Source organism: Hippopotamus amphibius, chromosome 2, assembly GCF_030028045.1.
Source record: "Hippopotamus amphibius kiboko isolate mHipAmp2 chromosome 2, mHipAmp2.hap2, whole genome shotgun sequence".
In the NCBI taxonomy this organism is placed as follows: Eukaryota; Metazoa; Chordata; class Mammalia; order Artiodactyla; family Hippopotamidae; genus Hippopotamus; species Hippopotamus amphibius.
In genome coordinates this window covers 103451511-103478698 of record NC_080187.1, presented here as the reverse complement: position 1 = coordinate 103478698, position 27188 = coordinate 103451511, and the positions used below count along the sequence as shown (strand labels likewise).

The following is a 27188-nucleotide window of genomic DNA, read 5'->3' as shown; positions in this document are numbered from 1 at the left end:
TCTGTGCTACATTTGCAAACTCTGAATGAACCGTGGCTGTTCTCCCATGATTTACACCCTTACTTGGCAAATCCTTGAGCTATAAAATTAAAAAATGAGAGACTACTTCCATGGTGTATGGTTTCACTCATCCCAGAATGACTCATAAATCATTGCAGGAACATTTAGCAGACCACGGCTGTATGGCTGAGTATTTTTAGGAGTGAAAGAGAAAATTCTGTTTTAACTAACTCTCAAGGCTTAATTTTTAAATAAGCAAAGGAACCAAGGCGCCCTCTAATGGCAAAATGATTTCATGTTCTAATTTGTAATGAAGTATAATACAACTTCAGTTAGAAACTGTAGTAAATTCATAAGAAATTATGAACAGATTGTTTGGTGAAGGCTTTATAATTTCTTCATGTTTGGCCATCAGTTTCGTCTCTTCTGTGCATTACTTATACTGTATTCCCGAAAGGCTTGTCTGTTGTTGAAGGGGTATTGGGGGTTTGTCTTTAAAAGTTATTTCAGCATTTCTTTTTCTTAGGTCCCCAGCCATGGCTGGAGGATTATTCGCCATCGAAAGAGACTTCTTCTTTGAACTGGGTCTCTACGATCCAGGCCTCCAGATTTGGGGTGGTGAAAACTTTGAGATCTCATACAAGGTAACATTTCATTTAAACAAATGCAGTTTTCTAAGCAGTTACTGATTCTTGTGACTTTCCGATAAGGCTGGTTTCTTTGGAGGGGGAAAACCCTGCTTAATGCATTTCTCTAAATTATAAGGAATGACTAACAAAAATATTTGCCTTTTGGGAAAAATAAGGCACAATGAAAGCTCCAAACTTACTACATATTTACATGGCTCAGCTAAAAACGGAGGCCAGCAAGTTGCAGAACTAAAAATACCTCCTTCCCCACGCCCCAAAGGCTTTCCATACATTGGAACCTTTTGTTATAGGAGCCCCTGGTGAATCAGCAGGTGTAAGGGTCCCATTTGACCATCCACTGCTAAAGCTACCCTTCATCACTGCAGGACAGGATGCTTCAGCACAGAGGTAGATCCCAACAGTGACTGTGTATCCTCAGACTGACACTGGAGCTGCCTTCCTGCAGCACCGGCCCCACCGCCCCACGCCCCAAGAGTGAGAAGAACTGTGTTTCAGTTTGAGTTGAACACGTATTGTTACTTCTTGTCTTAAATGTCTGGTGCTCCGCCCTGTGAGGGACAGAAGAGGGGGGGCTCGGTCTTCGCTGTCGAGGAACTTACAGTTAATAAGAGATGAGATTTATACTTACATAGATAATACGATCAGAAGGCAGACGGACGTTCAGTTGGTGTGATTGAGAAGCAGCATCACGCTGGAGGAAGTGTTCGAGGCAGAACTAGAAAGACGAGCGTGAGATGGTGTGGGGGGCGAGGGGCACGTCTACGCAGGTAGGACAGGGGCGGGCACAGGGAGATGGCGCAGGCGGGGACGTCAGGTCCACAGTGAGGAGGGCCTTCAGTGCTGAGCTGAGAGACTGTTACTTAATCCGAGAGGCAGCGGAAAGCCATCGGAGAGGCTGAGCATGACCCAAGGCTGCCCTTCAGCCAGCATAAGCTCCTGCTATAAATAAGGGAGCCCGCGTGGAGGGAAGCGGAGGTGACCGAGCTGGTCAGGCGGTTATAAGGATCCGCCCGGTGGGAAGCGTGGTGGCGCTGGGAGTGATGAAGGGTGCTAGGACCGAGGAGCCTGCGTGGCTCAGCCGGTTACGCTGGGGGTGTCACCGGGGGTGTCCTGGGAGCCGCAGGGGCTCAGGAGGGGGCCTCTGGGTGCCTGGGCTGCTGCGTTCCCCAGCCACCTCTTTGTGCGTACGTGAGCTTGAGAAGCAAGAAGTTATTGTAGGATCTGTTTCGTTGATGAATTCCCTGTAGACGCCGTGTCTGATGTAGCCTGTAGATGGACGTTCACAGGACAGACTTGGCGTTTGAACAGCTGCCACGTGTGTCTCTCCTGACAGATCTGGCAGTGCGGGGGCAAACTGCTGTTTGTCCCTTGTTCCCGTGTGGGGCACATCTACCGTCTGGAGGGCTGGCAAGGGAACCCTCCCCCGGTCTACGTGGGCTCGTCTCCTACCCTAAAGGTGAGTCTTCGGGGAGAAGTGGGGAGGCTAGGCAGCTAACATGTATGTGCCTCGTGGCCACTTAACGTCAACGCGCTGGCCGGGTGACATCTTTGAAGTGGCCACTCAGCTTCTCCCTGTTCACCTAGGCTAGCCTTGTTCGTGAAACGTCTTACTGTTTTTTGAGATTATTCCTTGTATCCCACTCTGATTACAATTCCTATATTGAATGTTGTCCATCAGGATATCTCAAATTTTAGAACTCCACTCAATGTAGTATAATGGCGTATATGGGAAAAGAATCTTAAAAAAAGAGTGGATACCTGTATGATTCACTTTGCTGTACACCCAAAATGAACACAACATTGTAGATCAGCTATACTTCAACAAAAATTTTTTTAAAAAGATATCTCGAATTTTTAAAACTTGACACCATGTAGGAAAGTGGTCGAAAGGAAAATACCAACTTCTGTTATTCACACTTGAGTAAAACACTATTTTTGTTTGGCTTTTCAAAAGTAAAGTAATTACGATGGAAGTTTGTATAATAAACAAAAGCGCATTTTTGAACAGCGCTTGCAAAAGGTAAATAACTTTTGTTCCTCAAACAAGGGACAAACCAGGAGAGCTTCACACAGAGGCCACAGCCCCACTGCTGCTGGCAGGACGATGGCCTCTCTCCTTGATGGAACAACTGAGAAGCCCTTTGTTCGGGCGCCTTTCATAGACTCTAAGAGCATGTGCCTGTGGTGTCCTTCATTTTCTGGAGCCCTTAACCAAGTCAAAAGCAGAAGGAAGTCTATTTTTGGCTACAGATGCAACTCGGGACCGTTCCCCAAAAGGAATAGATAACAGAAGCAGAGACTAGGCTTTAAGAACCAACACAGTGCTGTGACCAGATTATCTTAGAAATGGCCAAATGGAGCACCAACACGAAGGGGACGAGATTAACATATCCACAGTAAGACAGAGATAGCACCCAGTTAACACCAGGCCCGACGGCCTTGTAGGAAGAAAACCCGCCTTTGGAGTCCACCCCACAATCACGAAGAACTGATGAAAAAGTCAGGTCGGTTCAGGAAGCCCTGTGCTATGGGAAAAGAAAAAGAGATGAGAGGGGAACCCTCACCACTGTCAAGGTAACCAGCAAAGGCAGCCTTCACCAGCGCCTTCTGTCCTCCACCTCTGCGCGTCCCCTCCACCCTCCGGGGCTGTTCCTCCAGCTGGTGGTCTTCTCTGAGTTGCAGACCTTTATAGTCAGCTGTCTTCTAGAACCTCCCCGCCCCCCCCCCCCCTTTTTTTTTGGCACCAAGTGGCATGCAGGATCTTAGTTCCCTGACCATGGATCGAACCTGCGCCCTTGGCCGTGAAAGCGAGAAGTCCTAACCACTGGACTGCCAGGCAAGTCCCTAGAGCCCTCCTCTTAGATGGCCCTCAGAGTTTTCACAGCTGAGCTTTTAACTTTCCCTCAGGGGTGGTTCCTTTTCCTGTTTCCCCTGAGACTGGGGGACAGGTGGCCCCTTCCCCACCTCCCGCCTCACCAAGCCGCTGCCTCCTGCACACCTCCTGGGTCCACTCTTCCCCGGTCCAGCGCAGGCCCTCGGGCCTCCCGTGGGTGCTCACTAGACCCCACCAGCTCTCTACCCTCAGTCCCACCCCTCAGGCCACCTCCAACTCCCCACGTGGGTTATTCCCCTGAAATCTGAATCGGATGTCTGCTGCCTGAGTAGACCCTTTGGATGGCTGTCAGCTCAGGGGTGACATGCAGAGTCCTTGAAAACAGACAGTAGTATCACACATAGCTAACCCTTCATGAGTGCTTAGTGGGTACTAATCAAATGCTTCACACAAGTTAACTTCTTAATTATTCTCAGCTTAAAATGAGGAAACAGGCAGCTTTTCTCTCAGTGAATTCTGCATTCGAGCTGTGGTGATAGATCTCTTTCAGGGCTCCACACGCACCATGATTTGTCACACATTTGTGTCGCTTTTTGCCCCAAGTCCCCGTCCCGCCTGGCTGACCGCTCCTTCAGGACGGAGCCACCCCCGACCCCTCCATCCCAGATAGTTAAACGCTCCTCCTTTTTGATGCTGTAACCTTATGCGTGTGCACTTGATTCTTCAGGTTCATGAGGACCTGGAAGACATGGACTGTGTCTAACTTTGGACAGATTTACAAGAATTAAAAATGTTTAGCAATAATATTGTGTTCTTTCAGGAGGTTGCCACTTAAAACTTTTTGAGCCCACGGGCTTTTGCAGCAACATGCCCGTGGCCAGGCGTGCGCCCTTCGGTAATTGTAGCCAAGAAAAAATTTAATCTGAACACTAGATGTCCCTGCTGCTGATGTAAAACCGTTAGCCACCTCAGCCAACGGGCCAAATCCATCCTTTTTTAGTAAAATCCAGCTCTGCTCTTTGTTTGCATGGTCCCTGCACTGCTTTCTCACTGCGGCAGCAGAGGTGACTAGTTGCAGCAGAAACCCACCCAGCCGAAAAGACTGCCTCCCAGGCTCTTTATAAAGTTTGCTGCTTGGGACTCCCCTGGTGCCAGAACTAAGGAGCAGGTGAGCCACAACTAAGGAGCCTGCCTGCTGCAACTAAGACCCGGCGCAACAAATAAAATAAACATTAAAAAAAAAAAGTTTGCTGCCGCGTGACATCCAAGCGCAGGGGCCTCATTGGGTCTGTACCACATCCATCATGCCTGCGCACGCTCTTTCAGCGAAACAGTGGAAGTTAGATCTTTGTCAGTTATCACATGTCAATAGACTTGATTGTTCTTTAGTTGCTTTTCAAAATGCATCACCTGGGGAAAACATCCACTTAATCCTGAGCTACAGTGAAGTGGTTCAGGTATAGCTGTTACAAGTCCGGCAGAGCCGCCTGCAGAAATGTGTTTGAGCAGAGCTGTTGTTTTTCCCGATGGTTTCTGACGTGAGACCCGCCACTGCACTTGTCAGCAGCATGGTCCTCAGAGAGGAGATTGTTGGGGGAATTGCGGGGTGGGGGGGGAGGGGGTCGGTGCCAGCCAGCCAGCCTCTTTTCATCAACCCACTGCACTCAGCTCCATCAGCAGGAGAGAACATATTATCTTAGAGTATATGACCTTCAGCACAGTGACACCAGATTCTGTGTCCATCACTCTGGTTGAACATGCCTGACAGTGACTTGCCAGGGTCATGAGCTCACTTGTATTTGCTTAATTACATATCGGGTTTTGTTGAAACAAATTTGTCATATATTGGTCATCTCTCCTATGTCTGAGAGAGGCTGTTTATGACAGTACAGATATTTTTGTTTTTTATAATGACACTCATCTTCTTTTTCCCAGAATTATGTCAGAGTTGTAGAGGTCTGGTGGGACGAGTATAAAGACTACTTCTACGCCAGTCGCCCTGAATCAAAGGCATTACCCTATGGGGATATATCAGAGCTAAAGAAATTTCGAGAAGATCACAACTGCAAAAGCTTCAAATGGTTCATGGAAGAAATAGCTTATGATATCACCTCACACTACCCTCTGCCGCCCAAAAATGTCGACTGGGGAGAAGTGAGTATCAGCTGGTGGTCAGATCTCAAAGTGTGTGTGTTTGGAGACTGAGCTTGGGAGAAAGCAGCGCAAGATGGGAATGTTGGAGGAGAGAGAAGAATTTTGGGGGGAAAGTTTGGTGGAAAACTGTGTTAACCTCCCAGCCTTCCCACCAGACAGGTCCCCTGTGCCGACAGGGGTCCCACCCCGGGTCTCTCCTGTCAGCTCTGCTCAGAAAGCTGTCTGCTTCCTCTAGCTCCTGCCTCCTCCCTCCCCTGACCCGACTCCCTTCCTTGGCAAACTCTTACCCACCCTACTGGTGTCCACGTGGAGATCACCCACACCGAAAAGCCTTTCTGTGCTTTCCCGTTTCATCCCAAGACTCAGGCCTGCCATCTTCTCCTAACTCAGAATCGCCATGTGTAGGGGTCCTGAGGCCTTGCTCACCTCCGTATCCCAGTGACCTACTCGGAGGCCCCATGTGCAACAGGCACCTAGACAGTGAGGGTAACTGGAAACAGTGAGACCCAAAGGCCTTGATCTGTGTTGCCATCTCTTCGTTTCTTCAAACTTGCCTCTGTAGCCTCCTTTCGGAATGCACCCACGCGTGCGCCTTATCTGCTGCCCCACGGGTGCATTAAGCTTTCAACCACGAGCCTTTGCTTACTTATGTTTTCGACAAATGGTGGTTGAGGGCCTGCGAGGTGCTAGTCGCTCTTCTAGACAGAAAATGTGACAAGCAAGGACCTTCTCTTCAGGGAACTTGTGTACTAGTGGGGCAGAGAGAAACAGAGAAAATAAAGAATGTAATGACAGATGATTGGAAAAGGCTACAAAGGAAATAGGTGGTGTTCCTGAGGGCTTAGGGACCGGGTAAGGGAGGCTTCTCTGCGGAGCAGATGATGGTGGGTCTGAAATCTGAATGATGAGGAGCCAGTGAATCAGAGGGCCAGGAAAGGGTGCTCCAAGTAAGGAAGACGGTACACTGGGAAGCTCTGAGCCGGGAAAGGCTTTGCGTGTTTGATAAGCGGAAAAGAGGAGGTGAAATAAGGTAGAGGGGAAGGTGGAGAGGGCGGCCATCCTCCTGAGGGTGGGAGGCCAGAGGAGGGCTTTAAACAGAAAGGTGACATGATTCCATTTGTGCTTTAGTTTTTAATCACCCTGCAGTGGGGACTGAGAGCGGAAACAAGGATGCAGGTTAGGAAGCAGTGGGCTCATTCCAGGGAGAGGTGATGATGGCTTGGACGGGGTGGTGATGGTGGAGGTGGTGGGATGCAGCCCCCGTCAGGATGCGTAGTTCATCTGGAGGCAGGTCCCCGACAGGCAGGTGATGGACGATGTGGGTCAGGAGGACAGCTAGTTTAGTTTTATTTGAGTATTGGTTTTGGTGGCCACCAAGGTGGGGAAGTTGGCAGAGGGGGTGTGTGGGGAGGGGCCAGGCAGGGTCAGGAGGGCACAAAAGGCCCGGCAGACACCCCACAGGGCCATCCAGGAGATCTAAGGCTCAGAAAGGAGGCAACACGTGCATCTAAAGATGTATATATGGAGCCAGCAGCAGGTAGAGTGTTTCAGGGGACTGAAGGAGAAAAATACAGACAGAATAGAGGCCGGATCTGCCCCTAAGGAGCCCCAGCACTTAGAGTTTCGGTAGAAGGACGTGCTCTTTCTCTCCCTCTGCACTTTTTTTTTATTATTATTAATTAATTAATTTATTTATTTATTGGCTGTGTTGGGTCTTCGTTGCTGTGCGTGGGCTTTCTCTAGTTGTGGTGAGTAGGGGATACTCTTCGTTGTGGTGGTTTCTCTTGTTGCAGAGCATGGGCTCTAGGCACAAGGGCTTCAGTAGTTGCAGCACTCCGGCTCAGTAGTTGTGGTGCATGGACTTAGTTGCTTCGCGGCAGGTGGGATCTTCCCGGACCAGGGATGGAACCTGTGTCCCCTGTGTTGGCAGGTGGATTCTTAACCATTGCACCACCAGGGAAGTCCCCTGCATCTCTGTCTTAACAGCAGTCTGTCCTGCATTTCACCTCTGTATTCTATTTCAACTAATAGTGTTTAACTCCCAGCTAGACCAAAGCCCCTGGGAGTCCCTACCGCGTTTTGGTTTATCTTCCGCTCTGGAGAACACCTCAGTTACCTAGTGCCTTTTACGCGGAAGGCATGAATTCTCTTGGTGAGCTCGACTAGGATGTGATGAACTCCCCCTCCTCCTCCCACCTGTGCAGATGGCTCAGGCCCGAAACTCTGGAGTCGTTTTTGAGTCGTCTCCTCTCACACTCCACACACCCAGTTCCAGAAACTGACCGTCCCTCACCCTGCTCTAAGCCACCACACCACTGAGACGAACCCTGCCTGCCCCCAGCCTGTTGTCCACACGGCGGTCACTCCTCGCTTTGAGCGCTGCGGGGAGGCCCCGTGCACTCCTCGGGGTGGGGGGCAGAGCCGCCCCCCCGCCTCACCTGCTGCTACACGCACCACTGCCCCGCAGCCCGGCCGGCCTCCCCCCTGGTCCTCCTCCCGCAGGCTCGCCCCGGCCCTGCTCTTCCCTCCGCCCATACGCTTTCCCCGGGGAAGCAGAGGCAGCGTCTGCAGGCGAGGCCAGGCCTTCTGTGCACCTCGTGCCCCCAGACACTCCCACCTCCCAGCTTGCTCCTCTGTCTTTTCTCCGCGGTTCTCTCTTACCACTCTCTCATATGCCTGTTATGGCTTTGCTTATATTCTCTTTCCCTCCCTAGAGGGTACGTAAGCTCCCTGGGGTGAGGATCCGTATTTCGTTCACTGGAGCATCAGAGCCTTCAACCTGCCCGACACAGCACTCACGTAATAGCTGACGAGTAAATTAAAGCGTGAGCCAGTGAACAGATGGAATGTTCCGTCCTCCCTTTGCAGCCTCACGCTGAACACGTGTTCGGTTTAACCCTGCCCACTCTGGCCCCTGCGCCTCCCAAGCCACTTCTCCACCCTCCCTGCACCTTCCAGGGTGAACCCCTGGCCCCTCCTCTCCTTGGGGCGGCCTCCAGCGCTCCCCGCATCCTAATGGACGCTAAGCTCCCTCCCCTTCCCCCCTCCCCCCACAGACAGCGGGTGAGTGGCGGGGGGCGGGGGGGGGAGGGGGGGCGGCTTGGTCCTGGACTTGCTTCTCTTTAAAGCTTTTGCCATCCTGGCTGCTCAGTCAGTGTTTGCTGACCGAAGGAATGAATAAAACATTTTATCCAAATACAATACTAACTTATAATTGAGATATAAATCTGTAATATTTCCAAAAAGGAAAAAGTTGTTTTTTTGGTTTTTACAAAATGTGCATTCCAAAGATGGAAACGCATGTTTGCTGCACTCCATGGTCAGAGAGGAGCCTCACTGTTCGGCCTGCTGGCCACAGCCTCTGCCCCCCACTCCCACCCCCCACCCCCAGGCCCCTGGAGGCAGCTCCCAGGAGTGGAAGCCTTATGTCCCAAGTTCACTTCCGGTCTAGACACAAGGGCCGCTGTGTGTGACCGCTGTGGTCAGGTCTCTTTGTTCTCTTTGCTTCTCATTCATGTGAATGACCATGAATCCGAAATATTACTAATGGTATCTTTTTAATCCTTTTTGTTGTTGTTGTTCTGTGGTATTTTATCGAAATCTGTAGGCCAAGACCCATAGTTGGAATGAGCCCATTCCAGTGTTGACCTCAAGACCATAAGTGGTTTTGGAGATGATCGTAGCTCTGAGTTCCTCAAGGCCTGACAGGACAGTAGGGACCCGGCATTGCACTAACCCCGCCCTCCACGTGGACTGCGGCTTTAACACTAAGCTTTCTGATGCCGTGGAGAGCTTATTGGAATCTTAACCTTGTGGTTCTCTGTTCATTTTTTTCTTTCTTTCTTTTTTTTAGATCAGAGGCTTTGAAACTGTGTACTGCATTGACAGCATGGGGAAGACAAACGGAGGCTTTGTTGAGCTGGGTCCCTGCCACAGGATGGGCGGGAATCAGGTAAACAGCCGGGCTTCGCGATCCAGTCCGTCTGCACTGGGAGCAGCCGCGCGGACCAGGCGCAGGGTTTAGCCTGGTTTTCAGTTTGGCAATTGTGATTGTTTGGTAAAGGAAAACATTCTGTGAAAAACTGACAGAGCTGAAATATTTACTTAAATGCAGGGATAATTGCAGTATTGGTTTTCACCTAAGCAACCAGAATCTAGAATTGATGTCTTAACAAAAGATTAGAATATATTCTTGCATGAGTGGGTAACTCTGTAAGCCTAGCTCCCTAGCAGTTTTATTTGCAGATGTTGTTCAGTATCCACATCTTACCCCCAATAAGCTGGGATGCTGTTGAGTCATGCGTATTTCACTAGCATATTTTCTTACTTCCTTATGTGAGTATTTGTCTCCAATTTAGATTGTGAAACATTTTCAGGTCTGCTTCCACGTTTTCATTTTCTGACATGTTAGTACAAAATTAATGTGTTAATGACCCATTCTCTATCTAACAGGCTAAAGAACATAATCCTTTAAGAGTTAGAAGGGGTCTTCACAACCAGCAATTCCTGTCTTTGGACTTACGGTTCTGAACGTACAGAAACATGATAGAGAAATAGGATAGTCACTGAGTTTAATTATGAGTTACATTTCTTCCTTTTTTTTTTTTTTAACAGCTTTTCCGAATCAACGAAGCCAATCAGCTCATGCAGTATGACCAGTGTTTGACGAAGGGGCCTGATGGATCCAAAATTATGATTACACACTGTAATCTGAATGAATTTAAGGAGTGGCAGTACTTCAAGGTATTTTGCATTTCAGTTCTGAAATAGATGCTGTTTCATTTCAGTAACCCCTACCGTGTGGAATTTAGACGTATAAACCTTAAAACCTGCATTCACAGTGACTGGCATTTCCCTCTCACTTACTCATTTGTTTTCCTGAGCACTAGTGACTCGTTCCATATCAAAGCATCACTTTTATTCCCTGGTGTAGTAATGTCATGGAAGGAGGCCACCCGGTGTCCACGCAGATCCACTGCTAATTTATCAACACAGGAAAACTAGTGTTCCCTGAGGCAATCATCACCATTGTTATAATATCAAAATCTGATCATTTTAATCTAAAAGATTATTATGTCATTCATTAAAATTGCATATAATATATAATTATACCTACATATGACACATAGAGAATATTGCATTTATTTTTGCATTTTATTTCCTTAACTTTTAAAATATTGCTGCCTGTTGTCCAGCAGGTGGGGGTAGAGACGAACAAATAAGGTGTTGGACTCCAGGCCTTCACAGCTTCTCCTCATGGCTGTTTGCTAAATGCAACAGGATACATGTCGCCTGTTGCTTGTTTTAAAGGTCATGTTTAGTTCTTCACTTGACTCTGTGAGAGCAGTTTTTCTGTTTCAGCTGTGAATAGTCAAGAGTTCTGTGCCAAGTTGAGGATTCCAACATACTAATAGTTTTCTGAATAATTTTCAGAGTCTAGACTTGCCTAAAATAAATCAGTTTATTATGAAACAAGAAGTTGGGGAAGCCACCCCAAACTGAAAGAACCTGGCAGCCCTCAACTTTGTGCATCTTGTGTCCGTTTTGATGGCCTCTCCATCTGCAAACACTTGTTTGCCACATGGTGATGATGTTATGACGCAGCTGGATATTCCCAGTTATCGTGTGTCTAGATAATTACCATGAAGTGGTCAGTATGTGTCAGTTGCTGATATTTTTCTTATAACAAGTTATGAAGGAGAAGATTAACATAAACCCCAGAGAAGAGAACATTTATTTCCACAAAGAAAGATGAATAACAGCAGTAAAAGGCTAGGGGTGAGTAAGGACAATATTAGTAAACTAGTGAAAGAAGGTTAGCAGATGCAAAGTGACACAAGAAGGAATGGATAAAAATGGAATGTACATATTTTAGATATTTTGAAGGGCACAGCACTGAACATCCGTTTGTGCATCAGACATTACTCAATATTCACTGGGGCCCTTAAAAAAATAGCTAAAGCCCATCATACTATAATGGCAGAGAAGGAAAAAAAATGCAGAAATAAAAATAAGCAAAATGCCATAGGGGACAGCAAAAGAGAGATTAACAGGAGGAGTTATTTCTGATGAGTTTCACATAAGAAGTATTACTGCACCTGGTCTTGAGGTATAAAAAGGCTTTTTATGAAGAATAAATGAGAAAACGGGTGAGCAGAGGCTCAGAGGCGTGGCATCAAAGCATAGAAAATTCTAGGAACCGTGTTTGGTCCGGTTCCCTATGGTCTCCATGGGAAAGGCATGGAACTTTGTTATGTGGGCTTTAGGGAGTGACTGACATTAGTTGAGGATCACAGTGACAGGAAACAGTGGATACTTTTAGGAAGGTAATTCTAGAAACACTGTCAGGTATGGACTGGTGACCAGGAGGCCAGCTCGGTCAGTGGTTCTCACTCTGCTCCCCCCCAGTCTCTGAACCCCCTGTACATTCTTACCCCACTGACGTGCTCCCCAGACAGATGTGCTGTGGAGGTTACAGCTAACAGTAGTTCCTAAATTGGGAATTAAACCTGAGAATTGTTGTGAATATTTATGTATGTATTCCTGTAAAAGTAACAATCATAACCCTATTACATGTTAATATAAATAACATTTTTAATGAAAAATAGCAATTTTTCATAGCTAAAAATGAGAAGAGTGGCAGTGTTTTATAATTTCACAAATGCCTTTAATGTCTGGTTTAATAGAAGAGATCCAGATTCTTATTCTGCTTCTGCATTTAGTTTGACACGATGCGTTGTTTTAGCTGTGTATTTGAGGAAAATCCAGCCTCACGTAGACATGCAGTTGGAAAACGAGGGGTAATGTAAAAGCCATCTCAGATAATTGTGGCTGTTCTTCTTCAGTGCTCCACAAGTGTGTGGATGGTAGTTTTTTAAGAGTTATTTGCAACGTGGAATCTGGAATCCTGTTGGTGAACATTTTGTCCTATGTTGCGTTGAACCCACTGGTCTGTCTTACACTTTTTTTTTTTTTTTTTTGCGGGGGGGTACACCAAGTTCAATCATCTGTTTTTATACACATATCCCCATATTCCCTCCCTTCCTTGACTCCCCCCCCCCGTCTTACACTTTGAGTGGATCTTCTGTAACATCACTTCACTGCTCATTTGGAAAACATGCACTCACTAAGTCATGCACATCTTCCAAATGATGACACATTTCATCATACAATATAACCAAATCACAAATAGAACCACTGATTTCATCAGAAAATATTTTAAATCTTGTGAGGCTGTCAGATCCATGATGATGGATACAAGTTTTCCAAAACTCAAATTTTGTCAGTGGCAACAAGTACTGTCAGCTTTGTATTGTTTTTTCCTTGAAGTAACAGGCTCCCTTTATTTTCTGGAAAATGTCCTTCCAGACCCAAGTTTGCATAATTGTAACCTGCCTGCCAGTTGTCCTTTCAAGTCAGAATGACATCCCACGAGAGAAGGAGTTCGTTCAACCCTGGGGTCCAACAACTGCCCACGTGCTGTTCACTCTTTCCACACTATCTCATAGGGTAAAGATTTAAGAAAATTAACACATTATTCTGCTTTGTCAAGGTCGTTCTCAAGTGAAACTGGCTTCTTTTTTTTCTTAATTATGAGTGTGTGGCTGCTGAGAATGGGACTGCTTGATCGATGCTACAGCCCAAGCATTTTTGCACCATCAGCGTAAATGTCCATAAGATGAAAAAGGCAGATGGATCTTTGTATTATTATGAAATAGTTTCGACCTCACAGACCCAGCCTTAGCTAGTCTGATGACCCCACTCTGAGCAGCCCTGAGCTGTATGGAAGGAGCTTCCAGCAGGTGATGAAGGCTTGACCAAGCCAAGGGTGGTGGGGAGGGGAAAGGATACAAGCCAGAGCCACTGCAGATGTCCGTCCCTAGCCAGTGACGTGGAGGAAGGAAGGAGGGAAATGCAGCCTGAGCTGTGCTGTCCTGAGCACGGGAAAGCTGGCATCGTCATTAGTAGGAGAGGAGGTAGAGGAGCAGGTTTGGAGGGGAAGATGGTGAATTTAAGTTTGTAAGTATTGAATTGGAGGTACTAGCAGTACATCATGACTGAACAAGAAAAGGACGTAGAAGACTGAGGATCAAGAAAAACACGGAGTCTGGGGTGTGGCTGGTTCGGACCTGCCCAGTCCGCCTGAATCGTCTTCATATGAAAGCCAGGCTGTGACTTTGTCTAGTGTCAGTGACATCACAAAGTGCAGCTGTAACGCTGTGTTTCCCTGTGTTTTGCAGAACCTGCACAGGCTGACCCACATTCCTTCCGGGAAGTGCTTGGATCGCTCAGAGGTGCTCCATCAAGTATTCCTGTCCGACTGCGACTCCAGCAAAACGACTCAAAAGTGGGAAATGAATAACATCCATAGTGTTTAGAAGGAATGAAAGAAACCAGTAACCTACCTACTGACACGTAAATTTATACAGGACTGAAAACCGCCTGAAACCTGCTGCAACTATTGTTACCTGTACAGCTCCAAACCCAGAGGCTCTCGAGGAGTCTGAGGACATTGATAAACTGTGATTTTACAATAACATTATCATCTGCAGTTACTGTTTACAAAACTGCTTTTACCTTAAACTTTGTAGATGTTTACATCTTTTTTGTTTTGTTTTGTTTTAAGATGATGTTGGTAATCTGTGCATTTAGCTCTGTTTTATTTAGAACAGAGTTAAAAGCATCGTTGTCTTTTTTGGGATTACACTCAGGGGTCTGAAAGGCAGTTTGATTTTTTTGTTGTTGTTTTTAACACACTTGAAAAAAGGTTGGAGTAACCAGACTTTCGTATGTAACTTGGTGATTATCAACCTATTGTGTCTTTATTTAATTTTACATCTTTTTGAAGCACTGCCACAGGTTATCAGCCAAGGTGGCCTTCCTTCACAGTCATGCTGCTTTTTTGAAAGGTGAATTTCAACACATTTAGTGCCTCTTTCATTTCTTGGTATAATATTTCAGGAGCTTTTGATGCAATTTGTAGGATGGTAATGATGGAATGGTCACCTGAGGAATTCTTTTACTGCTCAGAACTGAAGTTATGTGCTACCATTCGCTCTGAAATTGAATGTTGTATGGCTTGAAAAAAGAAATGACAAGATGGAACATCCAAGGCTATCCCATGGGGTTTGAAGATTGGACGGCATTAACTCCCCTGCTTGTTGGCATTCCCAGTGTTCTCTGTCAGTACCAACTCCTAAGGCAGCAGGGGGGATCTACTAACTAGGGAAAAGTGTCCCCTGACTTTGGGGATTGACTTTTCCCCATCCCCTGTTACCATAGAAAACTATAAATCTCAGTTTTGAAACCTTGAAGTGGGGGTGACAAAAACAACCAAGTACTACTGTAAGCACATCAAAGGTTTGTTCAGACCTAGGTGAGAATTTCCAAACCCTCGTTGGATTAAGCCTTACAAGACTACTGTGTGTTATAACCTAAGCTGTGCAATTTATGAAGCCAAGAGTGAATAGACGTTTCCTTTATATCTTCATGAAATTCCCTGCAGTTTTTAAATTTTAAAAAAGGCTATTTAAAAATACCATTCAGTAACAAATATGAACTCCTTTCTGTTAGATTATCTGTAAGTTCCCTCGTTTTTCTTATTTTTTTTTGGAAGCATATTTCTACTAGTATTTTTCCAGTGAAAAGAAGACTCATTTGAATTAATGTGTTTATTAAGATAGTACCTACTAGAGGAAAACCAAATACTTCAAGTGGTCAATTGATTTTAATTTCTAAATAGTCTTTTATTACCCACAAGGTTAAAATGCTACGTCGAATGCAAAAAAAAAATTGTTTTTTGAAGTGATGAGGTAGGGAATGGCAAGTAAATTAAGCATCTTTGATCCTGAGATCATGATCAATGGAAGGAAATCACAAACTACTACTGGAAGGAACTCTAATTAAAGCTTAAAAAAGCAAAGGGAAAAAATCCTACATTTGTTTAAAAGAAAAGCCTACAAATTTGTTTCTTCCAAGCTTAGCTCTTAAATTTGGAGAGTCAAAGTTAAGCATCCTAAACAGTTTTATTTATAATTTTTGAATTGTCAATTTGTATTTTGCTACCTATCTCTGATAAACCATTTGAACTTTCATTCATCTCTCTAGGGATGTTTAAAAAGGAATACATTTATATGCTTACATAATTGCAAAATAAATTAACTATACATAAGAAACTAAGAGAATTGATACTTCAGTTACTTGTGTGTTTGCGAATAGGCTCCATTTTCCTTTCTGAGTAGATTATAACCTTGTTAACTATGCATAGGCCTAAGAAAGGTGGCACATAAACTGTGCATGGCAATTTTAAATGGGTATTTTGTGCAATTTGTTAAGATACTCTATAAAAAACAATTCTATATGTTGAAATCAGAAACCGTACCAAACACGAAACACATCAGAAGCTGCTGCCATAATGACTATTTTCTACTGTAGGCTGCTTTGGAAATAATTCCCATATCCTTGCTTTGTAAGTTGATAATATCACTATGCATTTCTACACATTTTATAAATTTGATTTATGCAGATTTTGATACACTGTATGTTTCTGTAGAAATTGTATAAATATTCAAAATTTTATTAGGGATAAATTTGAGAAGTTTATGTATATCTTAATTCTGGGTTGCTTGTTTTTTAGGTGAGAAAAAAATAAAATACTGTATTTTAATCCATGGGGTTTTTTATAGTACTTGTAATCGTTTCTATATCTAAACACCATGCATTTGAAATAATTACTTGATTTTACTGTTTACAACATACACTAACATAAGAGTTAAAATATCATAAATCATGGTTATATGTTGAGTATCTGCTTGAGTGTTGGTTAGAATTCTGCTTAGAATGTGCTTAGAATACTCAGAGCTTGCCTATCTGAGAAGGAAACGTAAAGGCTTATTTTTGCCCCTGGTTGCCTGTGCGTAGCAGATTTTTTAAAATTACTTACCAATTAAAAAAACAATCCCAGCAACATATATATTTCTTGGCAGTGTATTCTACTATACCATTGCCTATTGAAAGCAAAAATTTAAGTCAAAATTCTTTACAACCTGACCGATCAAGTGAGTAGGGAGAAGGGAAGCCTCCCAAAATGAAGGGAGAAATGGGCCGTAGGACCTTGTAGCACAACCCGTGATATCTCAAGAGAAGATGTGCCTGCCAGCTTTCCAGGAAGTGGCTGTGTTGGTCTGGGAAACTCGGCTGCTGTCATGGCGTCACTTCTTAGCTGCTACGTCTGAAAAACATGGAAAAGTGACAGCACCAGACTGGAGTGAATGGGGCTCATTTATTTCCTAAGATACAGCCTTTCACAGGGATCTGGGAATATATTTCATCATTTCTGGACAGACCGTAATAGGAAAAAAAATCCTCTTATAATTCAGTGGAGAACATGACAAGTACCTGACCTGAGCCAGAGGGCTAATAGGCCAGTAATTGGATGTGTGACTATTAATCCATGTGAAAGCACTTCTAGTAGTACTGAGCACTAAATGGGAAGGAAATCCAGAAAAAAGAGGGTATGTGTATACATTTAGCTGATTCACTTTGCTGTACAGTAGACACTAACACAACATTGTAAAGCAACTATACTCCAAAAAAATTTTTTTAATGTCCAAACCACAAGTTAGAGAGTCCATTTTATAGTCCATAAAATTTTAAGATTTACATACACACAAGCATGTGAACAAATGTTACTTTCCTAGAACACAGGTTTAGTCAGTTACTGAGACACACTGGTTTTGACAGTCACATACTTATGGCAACAAATAATTATGATTTTAGAGTTTGAATAAGAACTTTTGTACAATGATAGAAAATGTACAGAATGTAAAGAAGATAGTAAAATGAAAGTCTTTCTTACATAAATGATGAAATTAAATGAACATTTCCAAAAAAAAGAAGTATCAAGCACTATGAGAATGCATATGATTCATTAGAATCTGTTGCCAAAAAATGGACGAAAGTCAGAGGGAATGATTTGGGGGGCACTGTTCCTGGGAGTAGAGATTAACAGAAGGGCTGTTTCTAAGCTAAATTCAATAGTTGCTTTGCCAAGCTCACTTTTAAGATTTTGAGGACCTCATGGGTGATCCGGTGGTTAAGACTGTGTGCTTCCAGTGCAGGGGGCATAGGTTCGATCCCTGGTTGGGGAACTAAGATCCCCCATGCCGTGTGGTGTGGCAAAAAAAAAAAAAAAAAAAAAAAAAATTAAAAAAAGAACAAGATTTTTAAATGTTTATAACTGTGGTTGGTGTGTTTCGGTTTTGTAAGCGAATCAGGCCTTGGGCCTGCGTCTGAGCAGAGGTGGGATGAGGGCACCTTAATTTTCATAACAGAATGATGTTACAGTCTGCTCATCTGAATAGTGTACATGGTGGACTTGTCTGCAATTGAACTCCTGTTCCATTACACATTATTTGTGTGACCCTGGCAAATTATTGATGCATTTCTATGCCTCAGTTTACCTGTTTGTAAAATAGGGGAAATAATAGTGCCTATTTTATAAGATTTTTATTAGGATTGTGTAAGTTAACATACAGTGCTTAGAATAGTTCTCAGCACACAGTCAGGGTAATATAAATGGTAGCTATGGTTATCTGGTTTCAAAGTCTTAAAACTGGTCTTTAACCAGAAGAACTAAGACAGCTACACTGTAGACCCTCTATAAAGGCTACGTCTTTGTGTACCTGTGTTTCATATGTGGGATATCATTGCCTCCACTTTCCAATTGGAGAACTTAAGCTAATAAGTTAAGCTACTTAAACGGGCTGAAATGGTTATCCACAAGGGAACAAGTTATCTCTACCTCCCTCCATTCATGTGTAGAATGTAGTTTTCAGTGGTCTAATTTATCATTTAACCCTTGGATAGAACTAAGTGCATCTGGAAGGATGTCTAAGATAGAACATTCTTTATCTTTAAATGAAATTTCTCTTGGGCTTTTGATATGAGCAAAGAGACTCCAGCTGTCTTAATGATTAAATGCCCAAAACCAAACTAAAACTTTCAGTAGAAAATAAAGATGAATAGACTTCCTCATCTGGCCATAGCACAGTCATTGTTACTGTCCTAAACAGTATGCTGCTGTCCTAAACAGCAATAAAACTGGACAAAATATTTGCAGCAGCTGTTCTCAGGATTTGGGCAAAGCAGACTGTGATAACTTGAGAGAAGGAAGCACACAGGGTGAACCCCGGCTCAGCATGCCTGTCTGCCTGTCTGGAGAACTTTCCCAACCACAGTACAGGAAAGCGAAGCTCCAACCCCAGTGATTCAGACGAGCTGAGGAGGCTGCCCAGACAGCTGGAATTGACAGGGTAGGTCACTGGAGGGGGGTACAGTTGAAAACCAGGAGACCTGTACCACAATTTTTATAGCACTGCCATTTATAAAAGCAAAAACTCCAGGAGCAGTCCAAATACCCATCAACATGAGAGTGGATCAATCGTGGTATAATCACACGACAGAATGTTACAAGGCAATGAACGTGAATGAACTAGTTATGAACAAGCCAGTAGGGTAGTGTTGAGTGAAAAAGGCAATTCCCAGAAGACTTCATTCAGCAAATACTTTTTGTAAAATCAAAAGCAACTAAAACATACAGTAAGTCACACATTTATATGTAATCAAATATATGTGGATAAATAATATGTGATTAAATAAGAGGTTAACTTATGGATACCAGAGGGGAAAGGGAAGAGGGGAGAGATAAATTAGGGGTATGAGATTAACAAACTACTATCCATAAAAATTGATAAGCAACAAGGATTTACTGTATAGCACAGGGAATTATACCCAATATCTTATAACTTATTCAAAAAAACTGAATCACTATGCTATATAACTGAAACACAATATTGTAAATCAACTGTACTTCAATTAAAAAAAAAGGTTAAATAACTTGTCCAAATTCCCAAATTTAGTGTTGGGGTCAAGGTCATAAATCCAGAACTCAGTATCCCCAGAGCCCTGTGGGAGGAATTTCTGTTGTACTTTCCACATAACTAGTTTTCCTCTCCACCTAGACTGTCAAGAATCTTGGAAGTAAATCTGATACTTTAATCATAGCAACTATATTATTAACACATACATATTGGTATGCATACTTTTAGCTAATATTTATTATTCACTATTTCTTGCCATCAGGATAAGTGTCTTAGATGTACTACCTCATTTAATGCTCAAAAAAAAAAAAAAAAAATTGATTTTAACACCTGAGGAAACTGAAAGGTTACACACTGGGTCTGATGTTACCAAACTGATAAGAAACAGCCCTGTTCAAACTGATCTGATTCCCAACGTGAACTCATCAGCTCACTCTTAATTTCTTTCATAACTTGGTTTTTCCTTTTGTATGTCTGTATTTTATACAGTTTGTTCTTTGTATAAGCCATCTCATCTTTAACTGCAAAAATGTAGAGAATCAGAGTTAACACATGAATGTGAATGAATTAGTTTTGCTTTCTCTTACCCGATGCCCTAGGTCACTGTCCTGGTTGACTGCCATGACTTCCTGAATAAAGGAGACTGGACCAGTTCTGAAATTTGATGCTACATATTGCTTAAAAGATTTTTTTTCCTTTTAATGTGACACTAATTGTGCTCCTGAGCTGCTATTCTATAGATAACTCCCAGGATGAGGCTAAGAGAGGTCTGTGCTAAGTCCTGAAGAAAGAAGGCCCAGGAACCCAATATTCCATCAAAACCTCAGAGACAATGTCTATATTTATCTTTACAACAGGATAAGAAGTTAGATGAGTTTCCAATCAGGGCGAGAAGGGTTTCTAGACAACTAGGAGAATAACACTTGGTTGGGAGGCCTATACACAAACTTTTACCAACAGCCCTAACTCAAGTAAATATTATTAATAATCCTACATTTACCTACACTAATTTATAGAAGTGGCAAACTGGTGACCCTTGACAGAATCTTACCTACAGACATGTTTTCTTTGAGTCTGACATTTGACTTCATTTCCAGTATTTACAATTCAGATTTCACATTTTTTAAATATCTAGAATTCTGACAATTTGGGAGATTTGGGAATCCTAGACCCACATTTCCATCCAGCAATAGGACTGAGCTAAACAATGGTTGTCCCCTTTATCCTGGGTGTTTACGTTTACATGTTTATAGAACACCTACTCTTTCTGGCATAAGGTGTATAAAAATGCCTTATTTCTAGAAAGAGATGTTTTATTTTTAAAAGGACTGGATCTTATGCATTGGCAAAACAGGTCCTTTAGCTTTCTTCTTGCTATTCCCCAAGAAATAAAATCATTGCTTCGTACATTTTTAGCAGCACATGTAAGAGAAAGTCAGCTTTAAGATAATAGTATATTTGGCTAAAACAAAGTTATGGTTTAGTACTTACAGTAAATGATGCTGTTACAAAGCAAAACACAAAAAGGCATACTGAGCAAGTACTGAGCAAGTTTGCAAGTTACTGCTTTGATATGTAAGGGACCTTAGGATCTCTAATCCAGCTTTTGTAGGTTAAAAGACCAAAAACAGTGGCTACCATCTGGAAAGAAATTTGAGACCCTATTTCAGTTCTTGCACCAAAATAAATTCCAGAAGGATCAGATTTAATTAAATAATAATAAAAAGTAAGAAAGCAAAACAATTTTTATAATCTTTGAGTGGGAAAGACCTCCCAATTCCACTAAAGAATAGATTTGCCTAAATAAAAATAAATCTTTGCGTGAAAACAAGCATCATAAGCAAAGTCAAGACAACAAAGAGAAAAATATTCACAATGCATGTCACAAAGGGTCATTTTTCCTTATTCCCCACAAATTACTAATAAAGACCAATGAGACAGAAGACCACAGGAAACACAAATGGCTCTTTAACGTAAAAATATGCTGAATTCATAATAGGAGGAACCATTTTTTTACATATCAGAATAGCAAAGATTATGAAGTTTGAGAATGATAATGTTGCTGAGATGAGGAAATAGGCACTCACTGCTGTGGAGCAGGTATTAGTACAACTTCTGAGAGCAATCTTGGAAGGTTTCAGCAAGCTAACAGCATGAGAGCAGGTTCTAGCATGTCCCAAGTACAGATTTTAGCTATTAGCACATTTTTAAATGCACAAACTTACAGTATTTTTTGAAAATATACAGGGATATTCATGGCAATGCTGCTCTTAAAGCAAAAAAAAAAACAAAAAAAATGCAACCAAAACTATCTTTAGGGAACTGGGTAAATTATGATCTATTCAATGGGGAACTACGTGGGTGGCTATTTAATGGAATATGGCAGTTCTGTTGTGCGAATAGAAGAATCTAAAATGATGAGAATTAAGGGGCAGAACAACACATATAACAAGCTTCTTTCTGTGTAATATTAACACATATGCACCTATGACTACTGTGCTTCAGTCTCTCTTGAAGGATAAATTACTGCATTATTGGGGTTGCCTACTGAAGAACCTGGTAGGTGGAAATCAAGATTGTAGACTACCCATTATAGAGCCCTTTTGTTTTATACCATCAAGGTATGACTTATCTTTAAAAGGGGGGGTCATAAACACACCCCCAATACTGGCTCGCCTGGAATAGAACTTGATCCTTACCCCTATTTCAGTGCTTTCCAACGTAACTACCCTTGAAGTCATTTAGTCTTGAAAACAAGGGTATTTCAAATTTTGATCCACACTCAGAGAAAATACCACACGAGGACTCATCTCAAATGCTGAGATTATGGAGCAGCTCTTGATTTTAAAAAATGAGTCATTCTTAGCTTAGACACCAAGAGGGGAAAGCGGGGAGGCAGGCGGGAGGGGGAGATGAATTGGGAGATTGGGATTGACATATACATACTTATATAAAACAGATAACTAATAAGAACCTGCTGCAGAGCACAGGCAAGTCCACTTCACTGTACAGTAAAAACTAACACAACACTGTAAAAGAACTATACCCCAATAAAAAAATAAAATAAAAAATTAGTCATTCTTAGCTTAGACATTTAAAATGTATTTCATTTAAAGAAGGAATGAAAGCAGACACAAAACTCCCAAAAAGAAAGGTGACAAGGAAACTGACAGGTCTGCTTCATGGATCTAATTTTGATACAGAAATTCTTAAGAAACAGACTTTATTTCAATTTTAAAAACTCCTATTTAATATCTATCCTATGTATTAAGTACTGTCATAAACACTTTTTAATATTATCATTTAATCATTAAACACTGCAAAGTAGGTACTGACCCCATATACAAATGGAAAGAAGCCCAGAGGTAAAGTCCATATAGCTAGTATTTGGTAGGGCTAGGGAACTGGGATCCAGACCTAGGTGTGTCTCTAAAACACCATACCCCTGGTTTCTTAACATTAAGTCACCTAACACCAGGAAATACTTTTTAAACTTATAAAACTAGTTTTCATTTTATAACCAGCAAAAGCCACAAAATAACAATTGTGGTATGATTAATGGAGGGCAGTCATTAAGAGGTTTGAAGATTTTACTTGAGTCCATCTGCTCTGGGAATTATGCTAATACCTTAGCTTCTATTTAACAACTTTGGTTAGTATTTCCTGTGTCAGAAATAATTCCAAATATGGCATAAGATAGACAACCATGGCTCCCATGATTGGGTAATAAGAACTTTGGCTTCTATTTTTAAAACTTGACAGGTAACCAAGATTGTCAGGTTTAACTGTGAAACTATTAACAAATAGGTTTCTTCTATAATCTTTTAGCCAACAGATGGCCAACTTTCACTAACTTGGTAACTATTTTAAAGTTATCTAAATTCAAATACAAGCAACTGCTTCCTCAAATGAGCATTTCTTAATAACTGCTTTCACCTGTAAATAGAAATCCTAATAAAATTTCATCTAATTAGTCATGGAAAATCACAATAACCATCTCAAAAGCTTTCTTGCGTTAGTTACCCAGAATTATAGGCTTAAGACCACGCTGATTTTTAAGAATTAGCTAACTCAAAATTCACTTTGGTATTCCATCCCAAACTAGTTCATTACCAACAGAAAATGAAATCCTGTTACTACTGTTTTTAAAAGTTTATGTGTTTTTAGGTATGGATTCACTGTATGAGCTTCTCTGCCTAGTATTAAAAAGAAAGTTTCTCTCAAGGTAAAAATGTCAGCTAAAAAAAAAAGGGACAAGTTATCTAACAAATGAACATAAATAACAAGAACAAAACTTGCTCATAAAACTATAAACTATAAAACTGCATAAACTTTTAAAGTTCATTAAATTCCAGAGCTGATTTTTAAAGAACACTTTGTAAATATGAATATGTGGGCATGTTTGACTTTTAACCAAATATTTTACTAAATCGGCCATGTCTAAAAACTATCAGGCAGAAAGACAAAAAAAGTTGACATGGTTCCAGACCATGATTTCTAAAGTAAAAGCTAATTTAGCATATAAGACAAAGACAATAGAAATAATATACATAATTTTATTACAAAACTTTTTTAAAAAAACAATATGCAACATTCTTATTCTAGGAAACCCAAAATTCACTATTGATACTAGTTTCTATGAGCTTGCTGTGCTACCATACACAGGTCAAGAAATTAAAGAAACCATTAAATATTTAGACATTCAACATCAGAAGCTTTAAAATCTAACTGTATGTAGTAGCCCCTCAAAAAGCTACAACCTGCATTTTTAAAAGTATTTTCTCTACAATGAATCTTATCAGCTATACAAAAAATCTGTACAGTTTTTATACTGAAGCTAATATTGAGCTGCACTTGAATTCACATTCTTAGCAAAACAATTGCCTGAGCACACACGCACACTCCACACACATCATTACAGGATAGCCATTTACTCCTCATCTTCCTCCTCTTCCTCCTCATCTTCCTCCTCTTCCTCCTCCTCCTCTTCCTCCTCATCTTCTGGTTCATTCTTCTTCTTGGAGCCTGTTGGCCTGCCAGGGCCCTTCTTTCCCACTTCACTCTTCCCCTTGGCACGGTATGCGGCAATATCCTGAAATATTGTCAAAAAAATAAAATTGGCATCCGGTGTCATTACTCAACTGTGAAAACCACTAAGTTGTAAACAATCTAAGATTATTGACCAATAACCCTGATGACTGTCTAAAACTTGGTTTTGAGAGCATTTGTTCCCTCTAAGCCTTAGAAAGCTAATGATGTAAAATGGGGGTGTATTAGATTGATGTCAGTACTTTCACTACCATTATCTGTTAACCGCACACAGCCCACCCCCTAACTTCACATTTTAGATGTATCTACATAAAACATTTGGCCCTCCATTCTTCTCAACTAAGGGACCTACATTACTACAAATGAGTCTAAATGCAGCAACCTACCAATGCTTCAAACAGCAGTTTCAGTCGAAAGAAAGGAGGTTCCAATTAGCTTATACTGCTTAAATACACAACTCTCATTAGATCTTCTCAAAACAAAGCTGACACCCATTACCACAGAACTATGTAAAGTTCCCAACTTTCAACAGCTTATACCTATTTCTAACATACTCCTTTAGAAAACATCTACCTGATTTCAACTTCGCTTTAAAAAAAATTAAGACAACACACCTTTTCGTATTTCTCCTTTAGCTTAGCTGCTTTCTGTTCATACGGTTGTTTATCTTTGGCTGACTGCTCAGACCACATTTCACCCAATTTTTTTGCAGTATCCCCAATGGATAAGCCAGGGTGTTCACTTTTGATCTTTGGGCGATGTTCGGAGCAAAACAGGAAGAAGGCAGATCTGAAAGGAAGGAACAGAGCTGTAATAACCTAAACGAAAACTCGTGGGGGCAATTCGGTTGATTTTTAAGGAGAAAAAAAAAAAACTTACGGAGGCCTTTTAGGAGCGTTGGGATCCTTCTTCTTGCCCTTCTTGTCACCTTTGGGAGGAACATAATTTTTCATCTCCCTGTCGTAGCGAGCTTTGTCGCTTTTTGCCATATCCTCGAACTTGGACTTTTCCTTGGCAGACATGGTCTGTGGGCGTGAAAAGCGCAGTGAAAAGACAGAACTGTAAACCTGTATCCACCCCCAAACGGGCGAGGTCCTCTTCGGAGCCGCACAGTCCCCAGTTACGAGCATTCTGCTTCCGTCGTATGAAAATACACACCAGCACCCGCAGTCCTGAGCCTGAAACTCTGAATAAACCCTCGGGGCGAGGCAGCCGCGGAGGGAAGTTCAAAGCCACGGCCACCTGCCCGCGGGAGGACCCTCGCGCTCACCTTCCATCTCTCGGAACATTTCTTGGAGAACTCGGCGAAGTTGACCGAGGAGTCGGGGTGCTTCTTCTTGTGCTCCTCCCGACAGGTCTGCACGAAGAAGGCGTACGAGGACATCTTGCCCCGCGGCTTGTTGGGGTCGCCCTTCCCCATGATGCTGCTGCGGCGGCGGCGGCGCGTCCACCTGGCGGGAGAGCGCGGCAGGCGCTGGCGGGCGGGGCGGCTTCCCGCCCAAACGCCGCCGCCCCCCCACCCCCCGGGCCCGCCGTCCCCCCCTCCCCCGCCCCCCGGGCCCGCCGCCCCCGCCCGGCCCTTCCTGACAGGAAAGCCCCCCGGCTTCCACGCCGCGAGTCCCGCTCCGAGCTGCCGCCTCGCGCCCCGCGTTCAAAACACTCCCGAACCGGGCCCGGCCGAGCTTCCCGCCTCCGCAGCCCGGCCCGCCCGGCCCGCCCCCGGCCCGAGCCCCGAGAGCCGCGGCGCCCGGGCCGGCCGTGGGGGAAGGAGGCCGGCCGGCCACGCACCCCAGGCCCGGAACGGGCTCTTGCCTGGCGGTAGCTTTTCCTCAGAATCCCGCGCAGAGGCCGGGTCCGACCGCAACGCTACTGCCCGCGGCTCCGGCGTGAACTGGTTTGCCGCTAACGCAATCCTCCGCCTCTTGTTTTGCAGACTTCTCCGCGCCACGGCAACTTGACGAGCCGGGCCACAGGCCACACCCCCGCCGCTCCGATTGGCCCTGGGGATTATTCAAACTCGGATAGGCCCCCCCCCCTCGCCACGGCGGCTTCCTATTGGTCGTTGTGTCGCCAGGCCCGTCCCCCCAGCCGTAGCCTAGCAGGTTCGGTGGGTCGCTCGGGTCGTTAACTCCCAGACCCGTTAGAACCGGTCAGGGGAGGAATGTGCTGCTCGATCCTGATTGGCGGCCGGAAGAGGGTTTGAAAAATGGCGGGCCTGGCGCTGACTGGCTGCGGCGGCCGGCGAGGGGCGTGGTTGGCCCGCGGGGGAAGCCCCGCCAGATTTAAAAATACCTTGTCGCGGGCCTTGGGGCTCAGTATGTGGGCGCTGAGGGGGCAGAGGCGGGGCGCCGTGGCCCGCGGCCCAGGTACTGTTTGCCCCACGCCCTAGCGCGGCCCGCAGCCCCGGCTCCCGGAGCGGTGGTCGCCGCCCGATCCAGAGAATAACAAATGGGGAGGCTGAGGAGCCTGCGCTGCGGCCGAGCGCCAGCCCCGCCGGGGGTCGCTGAGGCTCGGGTACGACCCGAGGAAGACAGGTGGCGGGGACCGGGGAGGGGAGGGGGAAGCCGTTCCGCCCCCGCGGGGGTACTGCACGCCCGTGAAGCGGGGCCCCTCCTCCCTCCC

The 27188-nt window shown here is 43.8% G+C and overlaps 2 protein-coding genes across 6 annotated transcripts in view; one reads left to right on the top strand and one right to left on the bottom strand.

Moving 5' to 3' along the window:
* Positions 1-16297, top strand: part of GALNT7 (polypeptide N-acetylgalactosaminyltransferase 7) — a 130951-nt gene extending 114654 nt beyond the window's left edge. For all 4 annotated transcript variants that reach the window (XM_057720237.1, XM_057720239.1, XM_057720236.1 and 1 more), the window contains 6 exons: positions 527-644; positions 1984-2106; positions 5419-5637; positions 9491-9589; positions 10252-10380; positions 13878-16297. In XM_057720237.1, the coding sequence (XP_057576220.1) occupies positions 527-644; positions 1984-2106; positions 5419-5637; positions 9491-9589; positions 10252-10380; positions 13878-14015 (826 nt within the window). In that variant the 3' untranslated portion in view covers positions 14016-16297. The remainder of the gene's footprint in view (positions 1-526; positions 645-1983; positions 2107-5418; positions 5638-9490; positions 9590-10251; positions 10381-13877) is intronic.
* Positions 16298-24059: 7762 nt separating this feature from the next.
* HMGB2 (high mobility group box 2) lies at positions 24060-26519 on the bottom strand. Of its 2 annotated transcripts, none has more exons than XM_057725141.1 (5): positions 26379-26519; positions 25837-26017; positions 25446-25591; positions 25181-25355; positions 24060-24609 (listed from the first exon to the last, which is right to left on the bottom strand). In XM_057725141.1, the coding sequence occupies exons 2-5, from the start codon at positions 25984-25986 to the stop codon at positions 24448-24450; spliced, it is 633 nt and encodes a 210-aa protein (XP_057581124.1). In that variant the 5' UTR covers positions 25987-26017; positions 26379-26519; the 3' UTR covers positions 24060-24447. The 2 variants fall into 2 exon arrangements, with proteins under 2 accessions (XP_057581124.1, XP_057581125.1); XM_057725142.1 differs by having other exon boundaries at positions 26355-26485.
* Between the last annotated feature and the right edge of the window lie 669 nt (positions 26520-27188).

Excerpts from the sequence above, each read along its gene's own strand:
- HMGB2 (XM_057725141.1), bottom strand. The coding sequence starts at position 25,986 with ATGGGGAAGGGCGACCCCAACAAGCCGCGGGGCAAGATGTCCTCGTAC. Across the intron at positions 25,592-25,836 it reads AATGTTCCGAGAGATGGAAG|ACCATGTCTGCCAAGGAAAA; the intron begins GTGAGCGCGAGG and ends TCACGCCCACAG. Across the intron at positions 24,610-25,180 it reads TAAAGGAGAAATACGAAAAG|GATATTGCCGCATACCGTGC; the intron begins GTGTGTTGTCTT and ends ACAATATTTCAG.